Source organism: Trichosurus vulpecula, chromosome 7 (genome assembly GCF_011100635.1).
Source record: "Trichosurus vulpecula isolate mTriVul1 chromosome 7, mTriVul1.pri, whole genome shotgun sequence".
NCBI lineage: Eukaryota > Metazoa > Chordata > Mammalia > Diprotodontia > Phalangeridae > Trichosurus > Trichosurus vulpecula.
In genome coordinates, this window is record NC_050579.1 from 128,019,015 (window position 1) to 128,041,007 (window position 21,993).

Below are 21,993 nucleotides of genomic sequence, written 5' to 3' on the forward strand. Positions count from 1 at the left end.
GTTCTGAATTCAAATTCTGCTCTTGACATTTACTGTCTGTGGGATCTTACGTCAGTCAAATCTCCCCGGGCCTCAGCTGCCACATCTATAAAATGAACATACTCTTTTACGTGTATATAACATCTTAAACAGAATTCCCCGGGACATTCTTTCATGCCATCCTCCTAACATCCCTGTGAGATGAGCAGTATGAATATCGTTAAACTTCAGATGTGGCAATTGATGCTCAGGGACATGAGTCATAGAGTCTTGAAGTGAAAAATGGTCATCTGCTCTAACCATTACCTTAAACGTGGGTCCTGCTTTTATACTATCCCTTACAAGTGGTCCACAAACCTCTGCCTCATGACTTGACCACTCTCATACAGTGATTATGTGGTAAAGTCAGGAATTGAAAATTGCCTCTTCAAAGTACATTTTTAGATTGATTTTGTTTCATGTTTATGTTAATTCATATTTGTACTGTTTGGTCTTAGCATATATTTAGGACATTGACTGTGAGATGGATATCTAATTTCTTGCTATTTAGGCAATCCAGGACTTTATTCTGTTGGCAGGCACTTGGACTCATGTCTATTGACTTCTGAGGCAGATTTCACTATTTTAACTGTGTTGTGTTTTTTAATTGCTTCTTTGATTTGTCACATCTTTCTATATACACATAACAAATGCTAGTGCTTCTTTGAATAGATAGATCTCAAAAGAGTCCCTTACTACAGTTCATTGAACAAATTCACTTAAGAGCTATGTATGAAATCTGCCTGTCCCTAAATGGCTTCTCCATCATTCACATGAGTCCTTTATTACTGTACAGTATTAACAATTCTTTTTGCTTTTTTTATTACAACCATAAAGTTCAGACTCATTTTTAAATAAAATGTACTAGAATCCTGTGAAATATAGAAAATAAATTGTCAGACTGTTCATCAAAGGAAACTTAATAAATGTTACAGGTGGAGAAACATACCACCGTAGAAATCCTTGTTTCTTTTTGTGATTAATTGATTGTTTCAGTATTTATTAGATTCTTAAAATTCATTAGGACTGATATTTACAAATTCTCTACAAAAATTCAGAAGGTTTTGTAATTTTATTTTTACTGCATATGAGCTTTCTTACTATATCAGTTTTTCTTTGACAAACTTTGTGTTTCTTTGGCAGTGCCATCTCCTTATTGGAGTCTGTAAGTGAAATAACTTTGTATAAATGACGTATTAAGTAAGCCTTTGTCTAGTTCTGATCCCTACCTTGTCCAAAATTCATTAGGAATTAATACCAACAATAATAATAATTTTTGTCTTGACTTGTGTTTTTGTCAGTGTAGGGAACTCCTGGTGAGAAAACTCTTTAACCAAAGTAGATTCAAAAGTTTTCTACCGCCTGTGATCTTATAGAGTTGCCTAGGACACTGACAGGCTAAGTGGCTTGCCCTGGGACCAGTTATATTCCAGAGACAGGACTCCATTATCATCATCATCATAATCTAGCAATAACAATAATCTTATTTTTATCATTTTTGATGGAATTCAGATGAAAGTTGACTCAGAACAATTTTCTATTCTATCTTCTATATTTAATACTACAGACGGTTGCACAAGTGAATAAAGTAACTTTTCTACAATTGGTTAAAAAGTATCAGGATGTAAGTTCATATTCTTGGGAGGCAGGTTCACTGAAATAAATTTTGGGATTATTATTAACAAAAGTAGTAGATAGCTACATAACTCATTGTGGATTAAAAAGTACTGTTTGTGTTTGATCTCATTTGATCCTCGGAACAGCCCTATGAGATAGACACTAGAGATGTTATTTTCCTTGTTTTCCAGACAAGGCAATAGATTCAGAGAGATTAACTTTCCATGGTTGTGCAACCAGTGAACACTGGAGGTGGGATTTGAACTTAGTTCTTCCTGACTTTAAGAGTACTCATCATTTTGCTACATTTATGTATTTATTTGAATGCATTATTCTGTAGTTACAGATATGTTGCTTTATAAATTGGTCATGTATTCTTTGTTTTCTCTACTGTCCCAGCTAGAATATAAGCTCCCCAAGGGCAAGATTTGTGTTTTATGTTTCTTTTATGTCCTTATGTAGTGTACTCACGTCACAGAAAATAAACAAATGATTGTTGACCGATATAAATATCCAGGGCTGTCCCTTCACAGAATCAGTCCCAGAGTTGGAAAGGACTTCAGAGGCCAGATAGTCCAACTCATATCTCAATAAGAATAGCATACCCCAAAAGTGGTCCTCCAGCCCTTGCTCAAGGACCTCGTATGAGGGGATTCCCAAGACACTTTTGGATAACTCCAGAGTTTATCTGGCCTCAACCCCATTGATGAGTTAGGGGGATGTTTATTTCAAGCATGTGAAGACTTTCCCCAGGGGAATCGGCAGATGAGAATAGTTTGTTCCATTGGCCATGAAGGTGGACAAAGTAGGCTTTGTGGAGCTCTTAGAGCTTGGTCAGATTTCAGACAAGCCAAGGTCATTTAATGCATCCCAGGCCATCACCAAGTGTCTTGAGAGTTTGTCTTGCCACTAGACTTTGATGACTCTAGAAGAGAGGGTGAAGTTGATGACTTTGTGTAACTCTGTCTCACTTAAATACAATTCGTATACAAGCCAAGTTATCACCTGTGATATCACTGGTCTCCTTTGAAAATGAAGGACAAACAAAGATAGCATCTTTATACTGGGCAGATAACTTCTTTTCTACAACTTAGGGCAATTCCTTCTGTGTTTTGGGACCAAGTAGACCAAGCTTAATCCCTCTCCCATATGACAGCTCTTCAGATATTCAAAGACAGCTATCATATGTTCCTTCTAAGTTTTCTCTCTTCCAGGCTAAACATCCTTAGTTCCTGGGGCAACTAGGTGGCGCGCTGAGTAGAGCACTGGCCCTGGAGTCAGGAGGACCTGAGTTCAAATGTGGCCTCAAATTCTGACACACTTTAAATGCAATCAGTGAATGGGAAGATCTTTCCTGCCCATTCACTGGGCTTCGGGGGCAGGGCTCTCAGGGTCCTGGGGGGAATGGCTAGGACTGGAGCCAATGGTAGGTGCCTGAGTTCTGGTCCATGTGATGACATGAAGCCTGTGGTGGGAGGAGCTTGCTGAATGGTTGGAGCAGAGCTGAGAGGCAGGTTGGTGAAGCAGTTGGTGAGAGCAGTTAAGAGCTGAAGGAGAGAGGAAGCAGTCAGCTAGCTGGAACACAGCTTGGAGATTGTGGTGGAAGTGGCAGTGATGGTGGCAGGTGCTACCAAAAGACAGGATTGACCCTCGTGGAGACCAGAGAGTGCTGAGCAGGGGATTGAGGCCAGTGGGTGGTCTTCTTGCTGGAGGGCCTTGGCATTGGTGAGGGGGGGGGGAAGCACCAGTATGGCTTGGCTTGCTGCCATAATGTTTTTCTGTGGCCTCCTGGTCACTATTGTGAGATGGGCACACTGGTTTTGGAAGGTTCTTGCCAGGATGTCAAATTAGGGACACTGGTCCGTGGGTCTGCTACTTTTGAGTTTTAATAAATGCTTTAACTCCTCTGCCTTCTACTTAGAGAATTTCTTGTATCCTGTGATTCCGGACCATTCAGGCATATTCATGGTTATCTTTGAAGTCATGAATTCTGCCTTGATGATATACATACTTACTAGCTGTGTGACCTTGGGCAAGTCATCCCAATTGAATCCCAATTGCTCTGCCATCCCTGCTCCAAAAAATAAAAAAAAAATAAACATCCTTAGTTCCTTTAGTCAGTACTCATATGGTATGAAAACATAGTCCTTTACTATTCTGGCTGCCCTCTTGGACAGTTTACAGTTTGTAGAGGCAGCTAGATAACACAGTGGATAGAGCATTGGGCCTGGAGTCAGGAAGACTTGATACTTACTAGCTATGTTATTCTGGACCAGTCACTTAACCTCTGATTACTTCAGTTTTCTCAATTGTAAAATGGAGATAATCTTACCTTCCAGGGTTGTTGTGAAGATCAAATGAGATAACGTTTTCAAAGCACTTGGCACAGTGTCTGACATTATAGCAGATGCTTAATAAATGCTTGTTCCCTCTCTCTTCCTCCCCTCCCCTTTCCTAAAATGTACTCTCTAGTAAAGAATATAGTACTTCAAATGGAGTCTAATTCTAGACACTACACCTCTGTAATGAAACCTGAGTTTACACTAGCTTTCTTGTCTGCCATGTTACACTGTTGATTCATATAGAGTATATATTCCACTAATCCCCAAGACCTTTTTTCAGGTGTACTGCTGTATAGCTTTCTTATATTAGCAAAGTTCTTTTATACTTAAGTATGAAACTTTACCTTTATCCCTATTAAATTCTATCTTGTGGATGTTTTTTAGAAATCCTTTTGTATTCTGACTCTGTCACCCAGCATGTTTGTTACCTCTTAATTTTGGCTCAACTGCAAATTTGATCAGCATATATCATGTGTCCTTTATTATTTGATAGAAGTGTCAAATAGCATAAGACCAAATATAGCTCCATGGGGCATTTCATGATAAACCTCCTTCTAACTTCACGTCAGACTATGAATGACTATTCTTTGGATGTGGCCATTCTACTGGTTCCGAATCTACCTAATTTTACTGCCATCTAGAGCATATTTTCCATAAGAGTAGCATTAAAGACTTTGTCAAAGGCTTTGCTAAATTTTTATTGATAGCATTTCCCTGATTTTCTGGTCTAGTAACTTACAAAAATGGAAGTAAGGGTAGTCTGCCATCATATTGATTATTTGTGTTCACCACTTCCTTTTTGATATTCACTAATAATTCTTTTAATAATTGTGCCATATTTTGGGTTCAGAAGTGACATTATAGGAAGTATGATGGGAAGACTGCTAGATTTGGAGATAGGATCTGGGTTTGAACCCGGGCTCTGCTTCTTACCACCACTTTAGGCAAGTCACTTAAACTCTGAACTTCAATTTTACTAATCTGTAAAATGAGGGAATTGGGACTAGATGACCCCTAAAGTACAATTCAGCTTTGATCTTAAGCTCCCTGGGCTATATAGCAGGTCAACTTCCTCTTATTTGAAAATCAGGAATTTGCCTTTCACTTTCTCCATGATTTTTCAAAGATCACTGACAATGCCTCAGGAATCATATCTTCCAGTTCTTTCTGAAACACAGGGTGGGTTGCTGCTGCTGTTTGTCCTTTGTTCTTGAAGAGGACTGTGACATCAGGAAGGTGATACCATTACTTACAAGTGAATTGGATTTAAGTGAGGGAGGGCTGTGCAAAGTCACCAGCCTCAATTTCTCCTCTGGAGCCAGGACAACTGGAGATGGCCCAGGATGCTGTGGGGGACATTGGCCTTTTCCAGCTAAGATCTTGAACAGGTCTCAGTGTGACTGAGGCAAAAAGCCTATTCATAGATTAAGGCTTAAGAAGAAATGAGGCAAAGAATGACCTCAGGGTTGGTGACACATGAATGGACCACATTCAGCATTTCTCTGCTAGAGGTGGTGTGGCTTGGAGGGTGTGATAGCTGCACAAGCTACTGGAAATGACCCCTGGAGCTTGAGCTACACATGTTCCTATGCCAGCTTGGATGCAAATTGCATATGCAGATGTACTGTCCATTCCATTTAATTCATTTCATTTCTAGAAGCATTTATTTTTAAGTACCTGCTATACGGGGCACTGGATAAAGTGTTGAAATTCGAGTCAGAAAGACTTGAATTCAAATCCTCCCTCAGATAGCTACTAATTTTATAACCCCAGGTGAATCAGGTAACTATTCTCAGCCTTAGTTTCCTCATCTGAAAAATAGGGATACTTTTGTTCTGACTCTTCTTTCACAATATGACCAATGTGGAAATATGTGTAATACAATTGTACATGTGTAGCCTATATCAGATTGCATGCTGTCTTGGGGAGGAAAGAGGGGAAGGAGGAGGAAAAATTCACAACTCAAAATCTTATAAAAGTCAATGTTGAAAACTAAAAATTAATTAAAATTTTAAAATGAGGATACCAATAGCACCTATCTTGCAGAGTTTTTGGAAGGATCAAATGAAATATTGCATAGAAAGTGCTATAGGAAACATAGCTGTTGCTATCAGTATTGTTATTACTTTGGGCCAGACACTGTGCTATGTGGGTTGTGATACTTCTATAAAAATGAAAGACTCCTGCCCCTCAAGGTGGCGTGGAGTGAGGTGGGGTGGGGGAAGGGAGAAGGAGAGAGAGAAAATATCCATGGACCAACAAATTAAAAATGTCGACAAAAAATACAATTTAATTTTGAGTAGGGAAGCACCAGAGGAAAGAAATCCCTGCTGAAGCACCATGCAACTGCTCAGCACTTACCTGTCTTCCTCCTATATTCTCTGGATCTCAGATGAAAAAAAAAATATGGAAACACAGAACCAGAAGGGCTGGAGGGGAGCCTGCCATAAAAGGCATGACCAGAAGTTATACTTGGGTCACACTATAAAGGACTAGACATGGACATTCTTCCTCTCCCTCTCCTTCCTCCATATTTTCTCTGTCTCTCTTTCCCTCCCCCTCTCCCTCCCCGCCTTCCCCACCTCCATCTTTCCCCCTCTCCCCCGTGCCCCCGTGCCCACAGCGTGCAGCTGCTTCACATTAGGAAGAGCCACGGAGAAGGACACTTAAATTTTCCCCAAAGCCAGCTTACCAATACATTGAAATGTCACACTTTGCTTGGCAGGTGGCCAGAAGTTGCAATTGATCACTCTGACCAATGCTCAAGACCAGGTGAGCTGAGTCACTGGGAGCTGGCTCTCTCCCTAACAATGATCTCAGAGAGACTCAGAAGCACTCGGATACCAAAAGACCTTTGAAAACATTTCTCCAAATGGAGTGTAAGGGGAATAGTCCAGGAGAATTGGGATTATAGATTAAAACTCTATGACTAGAAATGGCTATGCTCAAACCACTTTAGATTTTAATGCTGTTACATTTCATTTTTAAAAATTTCTTGGGGCAGTTAGGTGGTACAGTGAGTAGAGCACAGGCCCTGGAGTCAGGAGGACTTGAGTTCAAATCCGACCTCAGACACTTGACACAGTTACTAACTGTGTGACCTTGGGCAAGTCACTTAACCCCAATTGCCCTGCCAAAAAAAAAAACCTAAAAAAAATTCTCTGCATCTAAATCGAGTTTTTTAACCCGCAGTCCATGTACTTAATATATATATATATGCATATATATATATAGTAATAAGTATATTTCAGTATAATTGGTTCCCTTGGTAATCCTATGTATTTTATTTTATGCATTTAGAAACATTATTCTAGGGGAAGAGCCAAGATGGTGGCTGGAAAGCAAGGAGTTGCCTAGAGCTCTCCCCCAGGACCCTCCAAACACCTCTAAAAAATGGCTCTGAACAAATCATATAACTGCAGAACCCACGAAATAGCAAAGGGAAGCAGGGCTCCAGCCCAGGACAGCCTGGATGGTCACTGGGTAAGGTCTATTGCCTTGTGCTGGGAGCAGAGCAGAGCCCAGCATGGGCTGCACCCAGACCAACCAGACCAGGAGCCAGGCAGAATAGACCTTAGCACCTTGAATCAGTGAGCTGTGGAAGTTACCAGACTTCTCAACCCACAAACACCAAAGGCAACAGAGAATGTTAGTGGGAAAAGTTGTGGGGACAGAGTGAAAAGAGTTCCTGGTTGGGCCACCACCCCAGGGCAGCGGGGGTGGTGCAGCTACGGAACTACAGCTGCAGTTGCTTCAGGCCCTAGGCCCACCTGGTGGGAGGAATTAAGTGGCAGATCAGAATGGGAGTGCAGAGCCTGCTTAAGATCTGAGTCAGGTCTGGGTTGGTGGTTCTTGGGGGAGGAGGAATGCTGGTGTGGCAGAGCTTGCTGTATAGAAATAGCTCTGAAAATAGCAGCACCGTCCCTCAAGCTTGGAACAAAGTACTCTATACTCTACAAGCAGTCATACCCTGACAAAAAACTCAAGGGCCAAGTAGTTGGCTGGGAACATGAACAGGCAGCAAAAATACTCTCAGATTCAGACTCAGACTTTGGAATCTTCCTTTGGTAACAAAGAAGACCAAAACATACAGCCAGAAGAAGTCAACAAAGTCCAAGAGCCTACAACAAAAGCCTCCAAGAAAAACATGAACTGGTCTCAGGTCATGGAAGAGCTCAAAAAGGATTTGGAAAAGCAAGTTAGAGAAGTAGAGGAAAAATTGGGAAGAGAAATGAAAAGGGTGCGAGAAAACCATGAAAAACAAGTCAATGATTTGATAAAGGAGACCCCCCAAAATACTGAAGAAAATAACACCTTAAAAAATAGACTAACTCAAATGGCAAAAGAGCTCCAAAAAGCCAATGAGAAGAATTCCTTGAAAGGCAGAATTAACCAAATGGAAAAGGAGGTCCAAAAGACACTGAAGAAAATACTACCTTAAAAATTAGATTGGAGCAAGCGGAAGCTAGTGACTTTATGAAAAATCAAGATATTATAAAACAGAACCAAAGGAATGAAAAAATGGAAGACAATGTGAAATATCTCATTGGAAAAACCACTGACCTGGAAAACAGATCCAGGAGTGACAATTTAAAAATTATTGGACTACCTGAAAGCCATGATCAAAAAAAGAGCCTAGATATCATCTTTCGAAAAATTATCAAAGAGAATTGCCCTGATATTCTAGAGCCAGAGGGTAAAATAGAAATTGAAAGAATCCACAGATCGCCTCCTGAAAAAGATCCCCAAAAGAAAACTCCTAGGAATATTTTTGCCAAATTCCAGAGCTCCCAGATCAAGGAGAAGATACTGCAAGCAGCCAGAAAGAAACAATTTGAATATTGTGGAAACCCAATCAGACTAACACAAGATCTAGCAGCTTCTACATTAAGTGATCGAAGGGCTTGGAATATGATATTCCAGGGGTCAGTGGAGATAGGATTAAAACCTAGAATCACCTACCCAGCAAAACTGAGTATCATGCTCCAAGGCAAAATACAGACTTTCAATAAAATAGAGAACTTTCAAGCTTTCTCAGTGAAAAGACCAGAGCTGAATAGAAAATTTGACTTTCAAACACAAGAATCAAGAGAAGCATGAAAAGGTGTGAATATCAAGGAAGGCTGTCTATGCTGCCACTGATCCATGTTGCCAGCAGCCCTGTGAGGGGCAAGTATGAACTACAGGTATGATTTATGGGAAGGTTGAGAGGGCAATTGTGCTGAGGTGGCACTCTCTTGACTTGATTCCTTAACTGAAACCTGGCAGACTTTCAGCCTGGCTCAGTGCAGCTTGTAGTTTGACACAACTTCTGCCTGGAGTTGACAGTAAGTTACTTAAGTCCTTAATCTCTTAGTAGCAAATTTCTGTTATCAGAAGGTTTTGTAAGTAGAGTAACAAATTTATTAAAATGAATATGGAACATCTTAGGTTACTATAGGACTGGGACTAGTGTTCCTGTGTATGTTCCTGTATAAGTTAGGGTCCTTTATAAGGGCCCTGCATAGGGTCCTGTATAAGTTAGGGTCCTTTAATTCTTTGTAATGGAGACAATTAGGTCAAGGGCTTGTGAGAATGTTATTTTGTTATTTGGTTTTGGATAACTTTTACTACCTAAAATTTAAAAGATTTCACACAAACAAAACTAATGTAGTTAAAATTAGAAGGGAAATGTTTAATTGGGAATTTTATTTTTATCAAGCTTCTCTGATTAAAATACCATAGCTAAGATGTATAAGGAACTAATTCAAATTTATATGAACAAAAGCCATTTCCTAGTAAGATAGTCAAGAGATATTGACAATTTTCAAAGGAAGATATTTAAGCTGTTAGCAACCATATGAAAAAAAATGCTCCAAACTAAAAATTAAAGAAATGTAAATTAAAGCAACCTGGAGCTCCATCTCATACACAACAAATTCACAAAAATGACAAAAATGAAAATGACATTTGTTGGAGTGGCTTCAGGAAGATATGTATACCATTGCATTGTTGGTAGAACTATGAAGAGTTCCAGCCATCTTAGAAAGCAATTTAGAACTAAACTTAAAAAGTCACTAAAACGTGCCTATCTCTTGACCCAGCTGTATAGGCCTGTACTTCAAGGAGATCAAAAAAGACCCACATGTGTAAAAATACAGCAGCTCCTTTTTTTTTGTAATGAACTGGAAATAGAGTGCCAATCAATTGGAAAATGGCTAAACAAAGGATAGAATATGAAGGTAATGCAATATTATCAATATAATATTTTTGTCCCATAAGAAATGCCAAAATGGATAGTTTCATAGAAAACTGGGAGGATTTGTGTGAACTTAGAGTGCATAATAACAAATTGAATCAATTAAGAAGCATTATTATTAATTGTCTACTATGTGCCAGGCACTATACTAAGCACTAGAAATTTAAATAATGATAGGCAAAAAAGGGCAAAAATAGTCCCTAATTTCAAGGAGCTCACAATAAAATGGGGGCAATCAATCATGCAATCATGATTGTTTGGGAATTTAGATCAACATCTGGCTGTCCCCATATGACACAGGCATGTGTGTATGTACATATATGTGTGTGTGTGTACATAGATAAATATTGATATAAAATAATAATAGTTCCTGGGAAAGGACATGTCCACTTTTCCATTGTCATGTTGTAACAGCCACCACACTGACATAGCCAGGATGGCTGCTAGTGCAGGTTCTTATATCTGCTTTAGTAAGGAAAGATAGCTATTTCAGGGGTCCACGATCTTTCTTTTTTAATCACATAAAATACAAACAGAGGAAATACAGATAAAAGAAATAAAGACCAACAGACAGGGCTCTGCTGCCTGAATCAAAGCTTTACATCCACCACTGAATCGAGAGAGCCTTTACCTTTGAGGAGTCAGGGAGCTCTCTCAGAGTCTTGACCAGGGAATCACATCTTTTTTGAAAGCAAGCCCCCAAAGCAAAAGCTCACCTCTCAGAATATATACTCTTTAGGCTCAGTGCCTAATTAGAAAATAACAAAAGGTGTGTAAGCCTTCCTACAAGCAAGAAAGCTTCCCTTAATGGGCTCCACATGAGTCCTGTTGATGCATGGGGAAGATCTTATTCCTCATTAACTTTACATGAGCATTAGTAAAAATTAGAATATTTGGGATGGAAATGTCTCTGGATTTTTGCGGATCACATTTCCTTTGTGATACTGTGATTCTGCCTTGCTCATGGAATATAGTGCCTTCTTTGATGTGGGCAAGCCATGCTGGATGGCACTGTGCCAGCACCTCTTGTGTCTTACAATTGATACTAAAGTTATTCAGAGAGACTTTGAGAGTGTCCTTGTGCCACTTCTTCTAATCACCTTGTGAACCCTTGCCTTGTGAGAATTCTCCATAGAACAGTCTTTTTCTATTAGGTAAGCTTACATTTGGCATTCAGGTTAAGTAGCCAGTCCACTGGAGTTGTGTCCTCTGCAGTGGAGTCTGAATGCTTGGCAGTTCAGTTTGAGAGAGGACTTCAGTGTCCAATACCTTAAATGCCAGGTGATCTTCAAAATCTTCCTATGATAAATCAAGTGGAAGCAGTTCAGTTTTCTGGCATGGCACTGATAGACTATCCAGGTTTCACAGACGTAAAATAGTAAATTCAGCACAATGGCTCTGTAGACCTTCAGTTTGGTATGCAGCCCAATATCTCTTCTGTCCTGAACTTTCTTTCAAAAGCCTCCCAAATGCTGAGCTCGTTCTGGCAATATGTGCATCAACCTCATTATCTATGTGGAAATCCCTGGAAAGTACAGTGTCAGAGGTGGAAGTTCAGCCAAGGTCCTCCGGTTTCAAAGTTGGTATTCTTTTCATTGTACATATCTACAGGCAAACATTTTTGTTCATAGTTTCCAAATGACTTTGTCTATGTGAGCTGTTATCTTCTGAGGGTAGCTCAGTGATTAATTTGAAATTCACTTCACAATTTTTATTTATGCTTTTGAATGAGCAATTATTTCTGCAATTTACAGAAAACAAGCAAGGTCTTCTTTGCCTCCTCATAGCTGTACCTCACGTATCCCCATATTCCTTTTAACTACCCTTCAACATATTTATGTTTATGTTGTGTTCATTGTTAGAATTAAAAGTCCTCTGCATGTTTATATGAACATTACTGCGTATCATATTCCTAAAAGTTTTGGCCATGATTTTGTTCGAATTCTAGTTAATGGACTCAACAAGGTAAAAAAACAAATAGAAGCATGAAGCATCATTATAAGCAATAGTTTATACAACTGAACAATAGCAATAAAATACACAATGATACGTGATAACAATAAAAATCAATGGAGTACACAATATGGGTACAGTTAAGCAACAAAATAATCAGCATCACAATTCTGTTAGTAACTCCAAGCAGTCATTAGTAGTGTATGATACCACTACAGGCAGAAATTAATTCCCTGGCAACCACAGTCAAGACGCATTTTGAATGCTGTAGAACAAACTAAGTTGGTGAGAAGTAGAGGATCCTAGTGACAAAACAAACATTAAATCATCAGCTGGATAGGAAATAATTCTAGTGAAGAAAAAAATATTTTTCAGCAAAAAAAATCAATTGACAAGAAAGTATCTTTAAGCTCAAAAAGAACACTACGAACCTCATAAAACTAAAAAAATGCTCCAAAATGCTATATCTGCGTTAACCACCAGGTGCCACTCAAAGTCAGAGGTAGACTGCCTGGGTCGTGGTTTCAGAGATCATAGAGGGTGGGGGTGGGGAATCGGAGTCAGAAAAGTATACCAAGCTTCAGATGACTGTTTTCTTTCATTATTGATCATAATTATTTACTTTCTTAAGCTCCTCCATTTGAATGTAAACTCTTTAATGGGGGAAGAAAGTGTTTCATTATTGTCTGTGTATTTTCAGCACCTAGCACAGCGCCTGGCGCCTAGTGAGGGCTTAAATTTTTGCTTGCTTGTCTCTAATTGCTAGCCACTTGCAATAGGGGTATGACAGCTCTGTAGCTCAGCAGGCTGGCTCTGGGAAAGAGCAGTCCTTTTCCTCAGACCTCTTCCTAGTGAGAGATGTGCCCTAGGAAGTCTGATCCTTTAAAAAAATCTTGTCAGCACAAGCAGAATGTGACCTTTCACAACTGCTGCTTTGCAGTACACCTTCCCTCCTCCTTTCCACTTCCGTCTTTGACATTTAAGATCTGGAAATTTCAGGGAGGGAAGACAGGTAAACATTGGGTCTAATCATGAACTCATCAAGAATATCCAGGTGTTCTCTTTTAATGTCCCTACTTACCTTAGATGTCAACTCTGTTAGCCATTTTGTACTGTCTTTTCTAGTCCCTTTGGCAGAGAAAACTGGAAGCACTGTATACAAGCACCGATTAACTCCACCTTCTTTCTGTCATTCATTATTTTTGCAGAGGTCTCATCCCTTTTCACCTTCCTTCTCCTTATAGTTTAAAAGACCCTAGCCTTTTTGTTGTCTGTAGCTTTATTCATTATAATAAACACATTTTGGGGTTAAATCTTCTGCTGCTTACAAGATTGCTATGCTTTTGTGGCCATTCTCCATTATCTACAACAAGGACCTAGTGGGGAATGAGACTCTATAGACCATTTATATGGCCCTAGAGGGGCTTGTGACTCTGGGCAGGGGCCTAGACATAGCCCTGGAGTCAGGGAGAATGGAGAGGTTCATGCTACCCTGTTCAACAGCTGATGCTTCTAAAGGAGAAAACTGTCCTGGCTGATGAACACTATCAGTGCTGGGAGCTAACATAGACAAAATAAAGCAAGTGAGCCTTACTGAGTGTAAATACTGAGAATACAAGGGGAAGTCAGAGAGAATGGAAATAGGTCAGGGTGCTGAGGTACAAAAGGTGGTCAGCTTTATAGGGTCTTTATCTGGGTTAAGCAGTACCAGATATTGTTGGGAGGAAACAGGAGTCTGGATCTAGTGTACAAGGACTGGTGGTGACTCACACTAGGGAGGACATCTGGGAGATTGACAATCTAGTTTATATTCAAACTCCCTAACATGGTAAACCAGGGGATCTTGACTTTCCTGGCTTATTTGTTTATTAGGCCCAAAAGCTATTGAGATCTGTGGGGGAAAATAGGAACCATAATTATTTCACAACATCTTGATGGACTAATTCCACAACCATATGGTATCCTAATACTAGAAAGTCTTCGAGTCCTTTTGAAGGAAAGATAAAAGATTAACAAACTATGCATCTCTCTCTCTCTCTCTCTCTCTCTCTCTCTCTCTCTCTCTCTCTCTCTCTCTCTCTGTTTCTCTCCTCTCTCCTCTCCTCTTCTCCCTTTCTGTCTCTGTCTCAACCAGAAATTTTTAGAGTACAATAATGACAGATGAATTATTGCTGGAAGATTTTTGCATAACATAGAGTACAGTATTGCATTAATATTTTTTAACACAATTTTTCAGAAACTTGGAAAACCTGACAGTGCAAATAGAGCCAGTATGGGCTGCACTGGGACAGAGCAGACCTGGAGTCAGTCATCTGGAACAGGCCTTGGGGCCATGAATCAGTGAGCTGTGCTAGTTACCAGACTTCTCAACCCACAAACACCAAAGAGCAGGTTAGAGGAAACTGTGGGATCAAATTCAGAGCTGTCTGGCCACCAGCCCTGGGGGTGGCAGAGGTGGTGCAGCAGTGGCAGTGGCAGCAGCAGGAAGCTCCTGAGGCTGCTTCCAGAGCTCCAGTGTCAGCTGTTTCCTGAGTCCCTGCCTCACATGGTGGGAGGAATCTAGCAGCGGATCAGAGCAGGAGTGCAAGGAGCGCTTTGTGGACACAAAGGCAGATTCTCTTGCTGTGCCCTGCTTGGATCTGGATTGCAATCCTGGTTGGTGGTTCTTGGGGGAGGAGGAACACTGCTGTGACAGAGCCTGGGGTGATGGTGGAGTAGAAGTAGCTCTGAAAACAGCAGTGCTTGGACCCTAAAGCTTGGGACAAAGTACTCTCTACTCTACAAGCAGTCACACCCCGATGAAAAACTCAAGGATCAAATAGTTGGCTGGGAACATGAACAGGAAGTGAAAACAAACTTGGACTCAAACTCAGACTCAAATTCAAACTCTAGATTCCTTTTTTGGTGACAAAGAAGACCAAAATATACAGCAAGAAGAAATCAACAAAGTCAAAGAGCCTACATCAAAAGCCTCCAACAAAAACATGAACTGGTCTCAGGCCATGGAAGAGCTCAAAAAGGATTTGGAAAAGCAAGTAAGAGAAGTAGAGGAAAAATTGGGAAGAGAAATGAGAGTGATGCAAGAAAACCATGAAAAACAAGTCAATGACTTGCTAAAGGAGACCCAAAAAAATACTGAAGAAAATAACACCTTAAAGAATAGACTAACCCAAATGTCAAAAGAGCTCCAAAAAAACAATGAGGAGAAGAATGCCTTGAAAGGCAGAATTAGCCAAATGGAAAAAGAGGTCCAAAAGACCACTGAAGAAAATACCCCCTTAAAAATTAGATTGGAACAAGTGGAAACTAGTGACTTTATGAGAAATCAAGATATTATAAAAGAGAACCAAAGCAATGAAAAAAAATGCAAGACAATGTGAAATAAAAAAACCACTGACCTGGAAAATAGATCCAGGAGAGAGAATTTAAAAATCATTGGACTACCTGAAAGCCATGATCAAAAAAAGAGCCTAGACATCATCTTTCAAGAAATTATCAAGGAAAACTGCCCTGATATTCTAGAACCAGAGGGTAAAATAGAAATGGAAATAATTCACTGATTGCCTCTTGAAAAAGATCCCCAAAAGAAAACTCCTAGGAATATTGTCGCCAGATTTGAGAGTTCCCAGGTCAAGGAGAAAATACTGCAAGCAGCCAGAAAGAAACAATTTGGGTATTGTGGAAACATAATCAGACTAACACAAGATCTTTCAGCTTCTACATTAAGGGATCAAAGGGCTTGGAATATGATATTCCGGAGGTCAATGGAGCTAGGATTAAAATCAAGAATCACTTACCCATCAAAACTGAGTATCATGCTCCAAGGCAAAATATGGATTTTCAATAAAATAGAGGACTTTAAAGCCTTCTCAGCAAAAAGACCAGAGCTGAATAGAAAATTTGACTTTCAAACACAAGAATCAAGAGAAGCACAAAAAGGTGAACAAGAAAGAGAATTCATAAGGGACTTATTAAAGTCGAACTGTTATGTTTACATTCCTGTATGGGAAGATGATGTGTGTAATTCATGAGACCTTTCTCAGTATTAGGGGAGTTGAAGGGAATATAGACAGAGGGCACAGGGCGAGTTGAATATGAAGGGATGATATCTAAGAAAATGAAATAAATTTAAGGGGTGAGAGAGGAATATATTGAGAGAGGGAGAAAGGAGAGAAATAGAATGGGGTAAATTATCTCACATAAAAGTGGCAAGAAAAAGCAGTTCTGTTGGAAGGGAAGAGGGGGCAGGTGAGGGGGAATGAGTGAACCTTCCTCTCATAAGATTTGACCTGAGGAGGGAATAACATACACACTCAATTGGATATCTTAGTCCACGGGAAAGTAAGGGAAAAGGGATAAAATGGGGGGATGATGGGAGGGCAGATAGGGGTAGGAGGTAATCAAAAGCAAAACTTTTGAAAAGGGACAGCATCAAGGGAGAGAATTGAATAAAGGGGGACAGGATAGGATGGAAGGAAATACAGTTAGCCTTTCACAACATGAGTATTGTGGAAGTGTTTTACATAATGATACATGGGTAATCTATGTTGAATTGCTTGCCTTCCTAGGGAGGGTGGGTGGGAAGGGAAGAGGGGAGAGAATTTGGAACTCAAAGTTTTAAAAGCAGATGCCTAAAAAAAAAGTTGTTTTTGCCTACAGCTGGGAAAGAAGATATATAGGGAATGGGGCAAAGAAATCTATCTTGCCCTACAAGAAAGTAAGGGGAAAGGGGGTGGGGAAAGAGTGGGGTGAAAGAAGGGAGGGCCAAATGGGGAACGAGGCAATCAGAATATATGCCATCTTGGAATGGGGGGGGGAGGGTAGAAATGGGAAGAAAATTTGTAACTCAAAACTTGTGGAAATAAATGTTGAAAACTAAAATATTAAATAAAAATGATAAAGTGAAAAAATATTTTAAAGTAAATTGTAATATTCATGTGTCTATTTCATTTGCTCATTTCTATCTCCCTGGTTCTGTTTTTGAACAAAAGCACTTTCATTTATCATTTTCAGCCCTGTGAGCTTGTCTTCGGAAAGATTTATTATCAGCTTATCTTTTTCCAGTGTTTAATATTTACGTCATCCTGTCATCCAGCCCACTGTTAAGTAGCAACAGGCTCAAATCAGCAGCAGCTGGGTTTGTGGATTCATATAAACTCATCACTCATGCACACTTGTTGCTTTCTGGGCTCTCTGACTGTGTTCCAGCTACTCCTGAGAAGGTATGTTTGTAGAAAGTCACTACGGAGGAAATAGAGCCAAAGGAATCCAATGGCCCTACGTCTGATAGCTCAGGGGAATAATCTGGAGGGAGAGGGATTATATGTTACATAAAGTCAAATGATACAGCAGTGGTTTGGTAATGATCAATATATCAAAATTTAGTTTAATTCAATGTAGAGCTACAAAGTTCTGTAATTACAATTGTTTAACAGATTTCAGCTTCTTTCAGTTTCAACTTTTGAACTAAAGGAATATTTATATTTTTGAAAACAGATTGCTTTACAAGTACATCTTTTAAAGATATTCACTCTTTTTTGAATATTCATTTGAGTTCAAATATTGAATTTTGAATATTTGAGTTATTAATATTAATACATTGAATAATATAATACAAATATAATTAATATAAAAATATGTAAAATGCAGGGGGTATAAAATATTGCATTTTGTCTAATAATCTTTAAAAAAATGAGGAGGATAGCATGTCAAGGAGATTGTCCAGATTTTATGGAAATCAGATTTAGAATACGTTAATTCAGTGACTTTGTAGCAAGAAAGAATGATGTTAGAAAATATAATTTTTAAAGATACAATTACATTCCTATTTGAAATTTTTACCATTATATTTAATTAGTGCTTTTTGTTAGACTTTTAAAAATATACCTTTTACCCTAGTTTTAGAACTTAAGGTATTATTTAGTTTTGAAACATTTCCTTCTTCTTGCCCTTCCACCAAACTCTGTGTATTTGAATATGTATAAATAATGGCATATTTTCACATTTTAAAAAGATGATGTTGGGTAAATATACACACTCTATATGTTACTTAGAAAGATCACTCAATCTTCTTTGTTCCATTCAGTGATGGTGACTATGCACTCCTTATTTTGGGGGACAATCCCAAGTTGAGGAACATCTACTTTAAGGTGGCTTTTACCAACCCTCCTTTTTATTTGTTTGCTTGTTAGGATATTCCTAACTATCACATGTTCTGATTTTTGGTTCAGAAAATATTGCCATTATATCATGTGCTGTTCCTATATATATAAAATGACATTTTTGATTTACATTTAGCTGTGTTTATATTGTTTAATATTAACATTATGCAAATATATACAAACACAGTTTACTTTGGTAATACAGCTTCTGCTCAGTGCCATGGAATCATGCTGACATTATCCCAGGAGGCCCATGCTCCTATCAGGGCTCTTTGTCTCTTTACCTTTTTCCTTGCTCTAATTAATCTTTCTAGAAAGCTCTTTAGTGTTGGGAAAGGGGTGGTGGTAAGCTACTGCATTAATTACGGAGCTTCTAAAGACTTTGGAATTCAGCCCAAACTACATTCTGGGTTTTGTTTAAAAACTGAAATCTTCTTTTCTTTGGTCTTTCTTATTTCCATGCTGTGTATCCTCATGCCTTTTCCCAGTTGTTCCTTGCTTCCATTTCCTCATTTGTTAAGCACTGCTCTGTCTCCACTGGAGTCTCTTTTGCAGATACTTCTCCCCCTTTTCCCACCCAACTCATACCCAGATTTCTTCATGCCTGACTTGCAAAATGATGGGTCTGGAAAATTCTGGATAATAGGACCGGGTCTCATGTTCCAAAATATAAGTTGTATTCATATCTTTCTGATTTTTTTGCCACATGAAATGTATACTCCAGTGAGAATAATAGTATATTCACTGTTCTTAAAACACCATGAGAATCCCCAACTTTCCACAGCTACTTCCCCTTGCCTCCTCCTTCCTACTTAACTGAATCTTACCTACCTTTTGAGACCTCTTTTGGATTTTCCTTCAATCAATAAATATCGATCAAATAAACATTTATTAAGTGCCTATTTATTATGTGCCAGGCACTATGCTCCAGTAGTCATATCTCTTTGACGGTATCTACTGTGTCACTCTTTGCTCTATCCATCAAGATATTGAATATGGACATCTTCAAAGGTTTACATCCCAGTTAACTGGATAAGAATATTTTTCTCAAGTTATCCAGATGAAACCAGGTTTTTTATCTTTTTTTTTCCTTCATGAACCCTTTGGACCCCTTCTCAGAATAATGTTTTTAAATAGATGAAATAAAATTCAAAAGGAAACCAATTATATTGAAATATATATATTTTTTAAGTTCATAGGCCTTAGGTTAAGAATGCCAATCTAAATCATCTTCTGAAGAAGAAAATTTCATTGAAGTTAATATTTTGTGTTTTTTATAGGTGTATAGAACACAAGAGGGGCAGCTAAGGTGCTGTGACACCTTTAAGCAGTTTCAAAAAAAGCAAATCTTTGAAAAATTTTCCATGATTAGTATCTCAGAAATTTATATCCTCCCCTTCTTTCCTGGTGTCTTAGAAACCTTTTATGAGTATGTCATATTTGTTGCTAACAGAACAAAGAATATTTCTTTGAGATCCTCTTTAAGAAATTATTATTATTATTATTATTATTTTGGTTGGAACCTGTGGTCTTGTTGAGACTCCTGGTGTGGAAACTCTTTTTATCAATGCAAATTGGAAATACATTATAAATTTATAACCTTAGAGAGTTTCTTGGGGGTACTGAGCAGTTAAGTAAGTTGCTCATGATCCCAGGGCTAGCATGCGAAAGAAGCAAGGCAGGACCTAAACTCCATTGTTCCTAATTCCACGATCTACCATCTAACCACTTATACCATCCTGCTTCTAGGTAGACGCATGTCCAAAAGAGCTACACCATAATAACACATTGTTGAAGACATCATCTGTTCTAGCCTGGAAGTTTGAATTTCAGGTTTAATAAGTCCAAACTCTAGAAAAAATGTGTTTTAGGTAAGAAATGGCTACATGAAGCAGTTGTAATAGCAGTCATTGATTTGACAATACAACTCTGTTAAGTACATTTAAAATACTTTTCAGTTTTTTCTTTAACATCTTTCAGTTGTAAACCATTTCTAACAATTTTGTTTTTTGAGGGGAAACTCTTTTCAAAGTAGGTTAAACTTCATCTATACTTCAGGGCTCCTTTTGTCAGCAGTGAGGGTAACCAGGCACATTCATGATTTAGATTTCTCTCCTTTCAGGTTTCCTGGATGAGTATGTTGAATTGGAAAGATGAAACAATTCTACTCTGATTACGAACATGGAACTAATATTGCTCAGGTAGCATCTCATGCACTAAGGTGGAAATAACCTGGCTCAAAGGCCTTGCTTGAGAAAATGTCATTTTGTTATGAAGCTCTAAATGGTTCCTGTATAAAGAACAATTGGACAAATATCGTCCGCATTCCCACGTACTGTGTAATGATACTTGTGATTCTCACTACGCTGGCTGGAAATCTTGTGGTTGTTATCTCCATATCACACTTCAAACAACTTCACACTCCAACCAATATGCTAATCAATTCCATGGCCACTGTTGACTTTCTGTTGGGATGCTTGGTCATGCCTTACAGCATGGTTAGATCAGTTGAAAAGTGCTGGTATTTTGGAGAGGTCTTTTGCAAACTTCACACAAGTACAGATATTATGCTAAGTTCAGCATCAATTTTCCACTTGTCTTTCATTTCCATTGACCGCTACTATGCCATATGTGACCCACTGAGATATAAAGCCAAGATCAGTGTCTTGGTTGTGCTTGTGATGATTGCAGTAAGTTGGGTTGTCCCTGCCATTTTTGCCTTTGGGATGATCTTTCTGGAACTAAACTTAAAAGGAGCTGAAGAGCTGTATTATAAGCACATTTATTGCAAGGGAGGTTGCTTTGTCTTTTTCAGCAGAATTTCTGGCATCCTGGCCTTCATGACTTCCTTCTATATTCCTGGATCTATTATGTTGGGTATCTATGGGAAAATATATTTAATTGCCAAAGGGCAAGCCAGATCAATAAAAAATTCAAACCAGAAGCTCCAAAATGGATTTGAAGAGAAACAACAATTTTCAGCAAGCAAAGAAAAGAAAGCAGCAAAAACTTTAGGGATTGTGATGGGAGTTTTCCTCATTTGTTGGTGCCCATTCTTTCTCTGCACAGTCATTGATCCTTTTATGGATTACACCATCTCACCATCTCTAAATGATGTACTGATTTGGTTTGGTTATTTAAATTCTACCTTGAATCCAGTGGTTTATGCATTTTTCTACCCGTGGTTTCGGAGGGCCCTAAAGATGATTTTCCTTGGTAAAGTTTTCAAAAAGGATTCTTCTTGGTCCCAATTATTTTTAGGACTAAATACTTAGAAATATGTTTTAACTTGAAATTGGTTTTGGTACTATCTTTGTGAATTCTGTACTAAGATAAGAAATGGATGACTTTTACAAATGGAAACTTATTAATACATCTATTATCATTGACCTTTTTAAAAAGTTATTTACAGGAAATTAGGTATGTTGAGCTTTATTATGCTGATCTTCTCTTCTAATAAATATAAAGGTAGCTATGATCATTCCCAGTTATTGGATGGTCAGCACAATTTCTCTCCTGAGGATCTATTTAAAAGTTACTTTTTCCTAAAAATCCTCAAGTAGTAAATCACCTCTAGATATTTTATTTCTTCGAGATAGAGCTTCTTTTCAAACTTTATCAAGAATTAATGGGTCACTTTGTCAGAAATGAGAATAGTCACATA

At 38.7% G+C, this 21,993-nt stretch overlaps 1 protein-coding gene across 1 annotated transcript; it reads left to right on the top strand.

Annotated features, from left to right (window-relative positions):
* Positions 1 to 17,325: 17,325 nt before the first annotated feature.
* On the top strand, positions 17,326 to 21,604 carry LOC118856047 (trace amine-associated receptor 1-like). Its single transcript, XM_036766105.1, has 2 exons — positions 17,326 to 17,390; positions 20,452 to 21,604. Exon 2 carries the CDS (start codon positions 20,588 to 20,590, stop codon positions 21,602 to 21,604), a length of 1,017 nt encoding a protein of 338 aa, XP_036622000.1. The 5' UTR covers positions 17,326 to 17,390; positions 20,452 to 20,587.
* Positions 21,605 to 21,993: the final 389 nt, after the last annotated feature.

Bases quoted from the DNA above. Each gene is read 5' to 3' on its own strand.
- LOC118856047 (XM_036766105.1), top strand. From the start codon at position 20,588: ATGTCATTTTGTTATGAAGCTCTAAATGGTTCCTGTATAAAGAACAAT.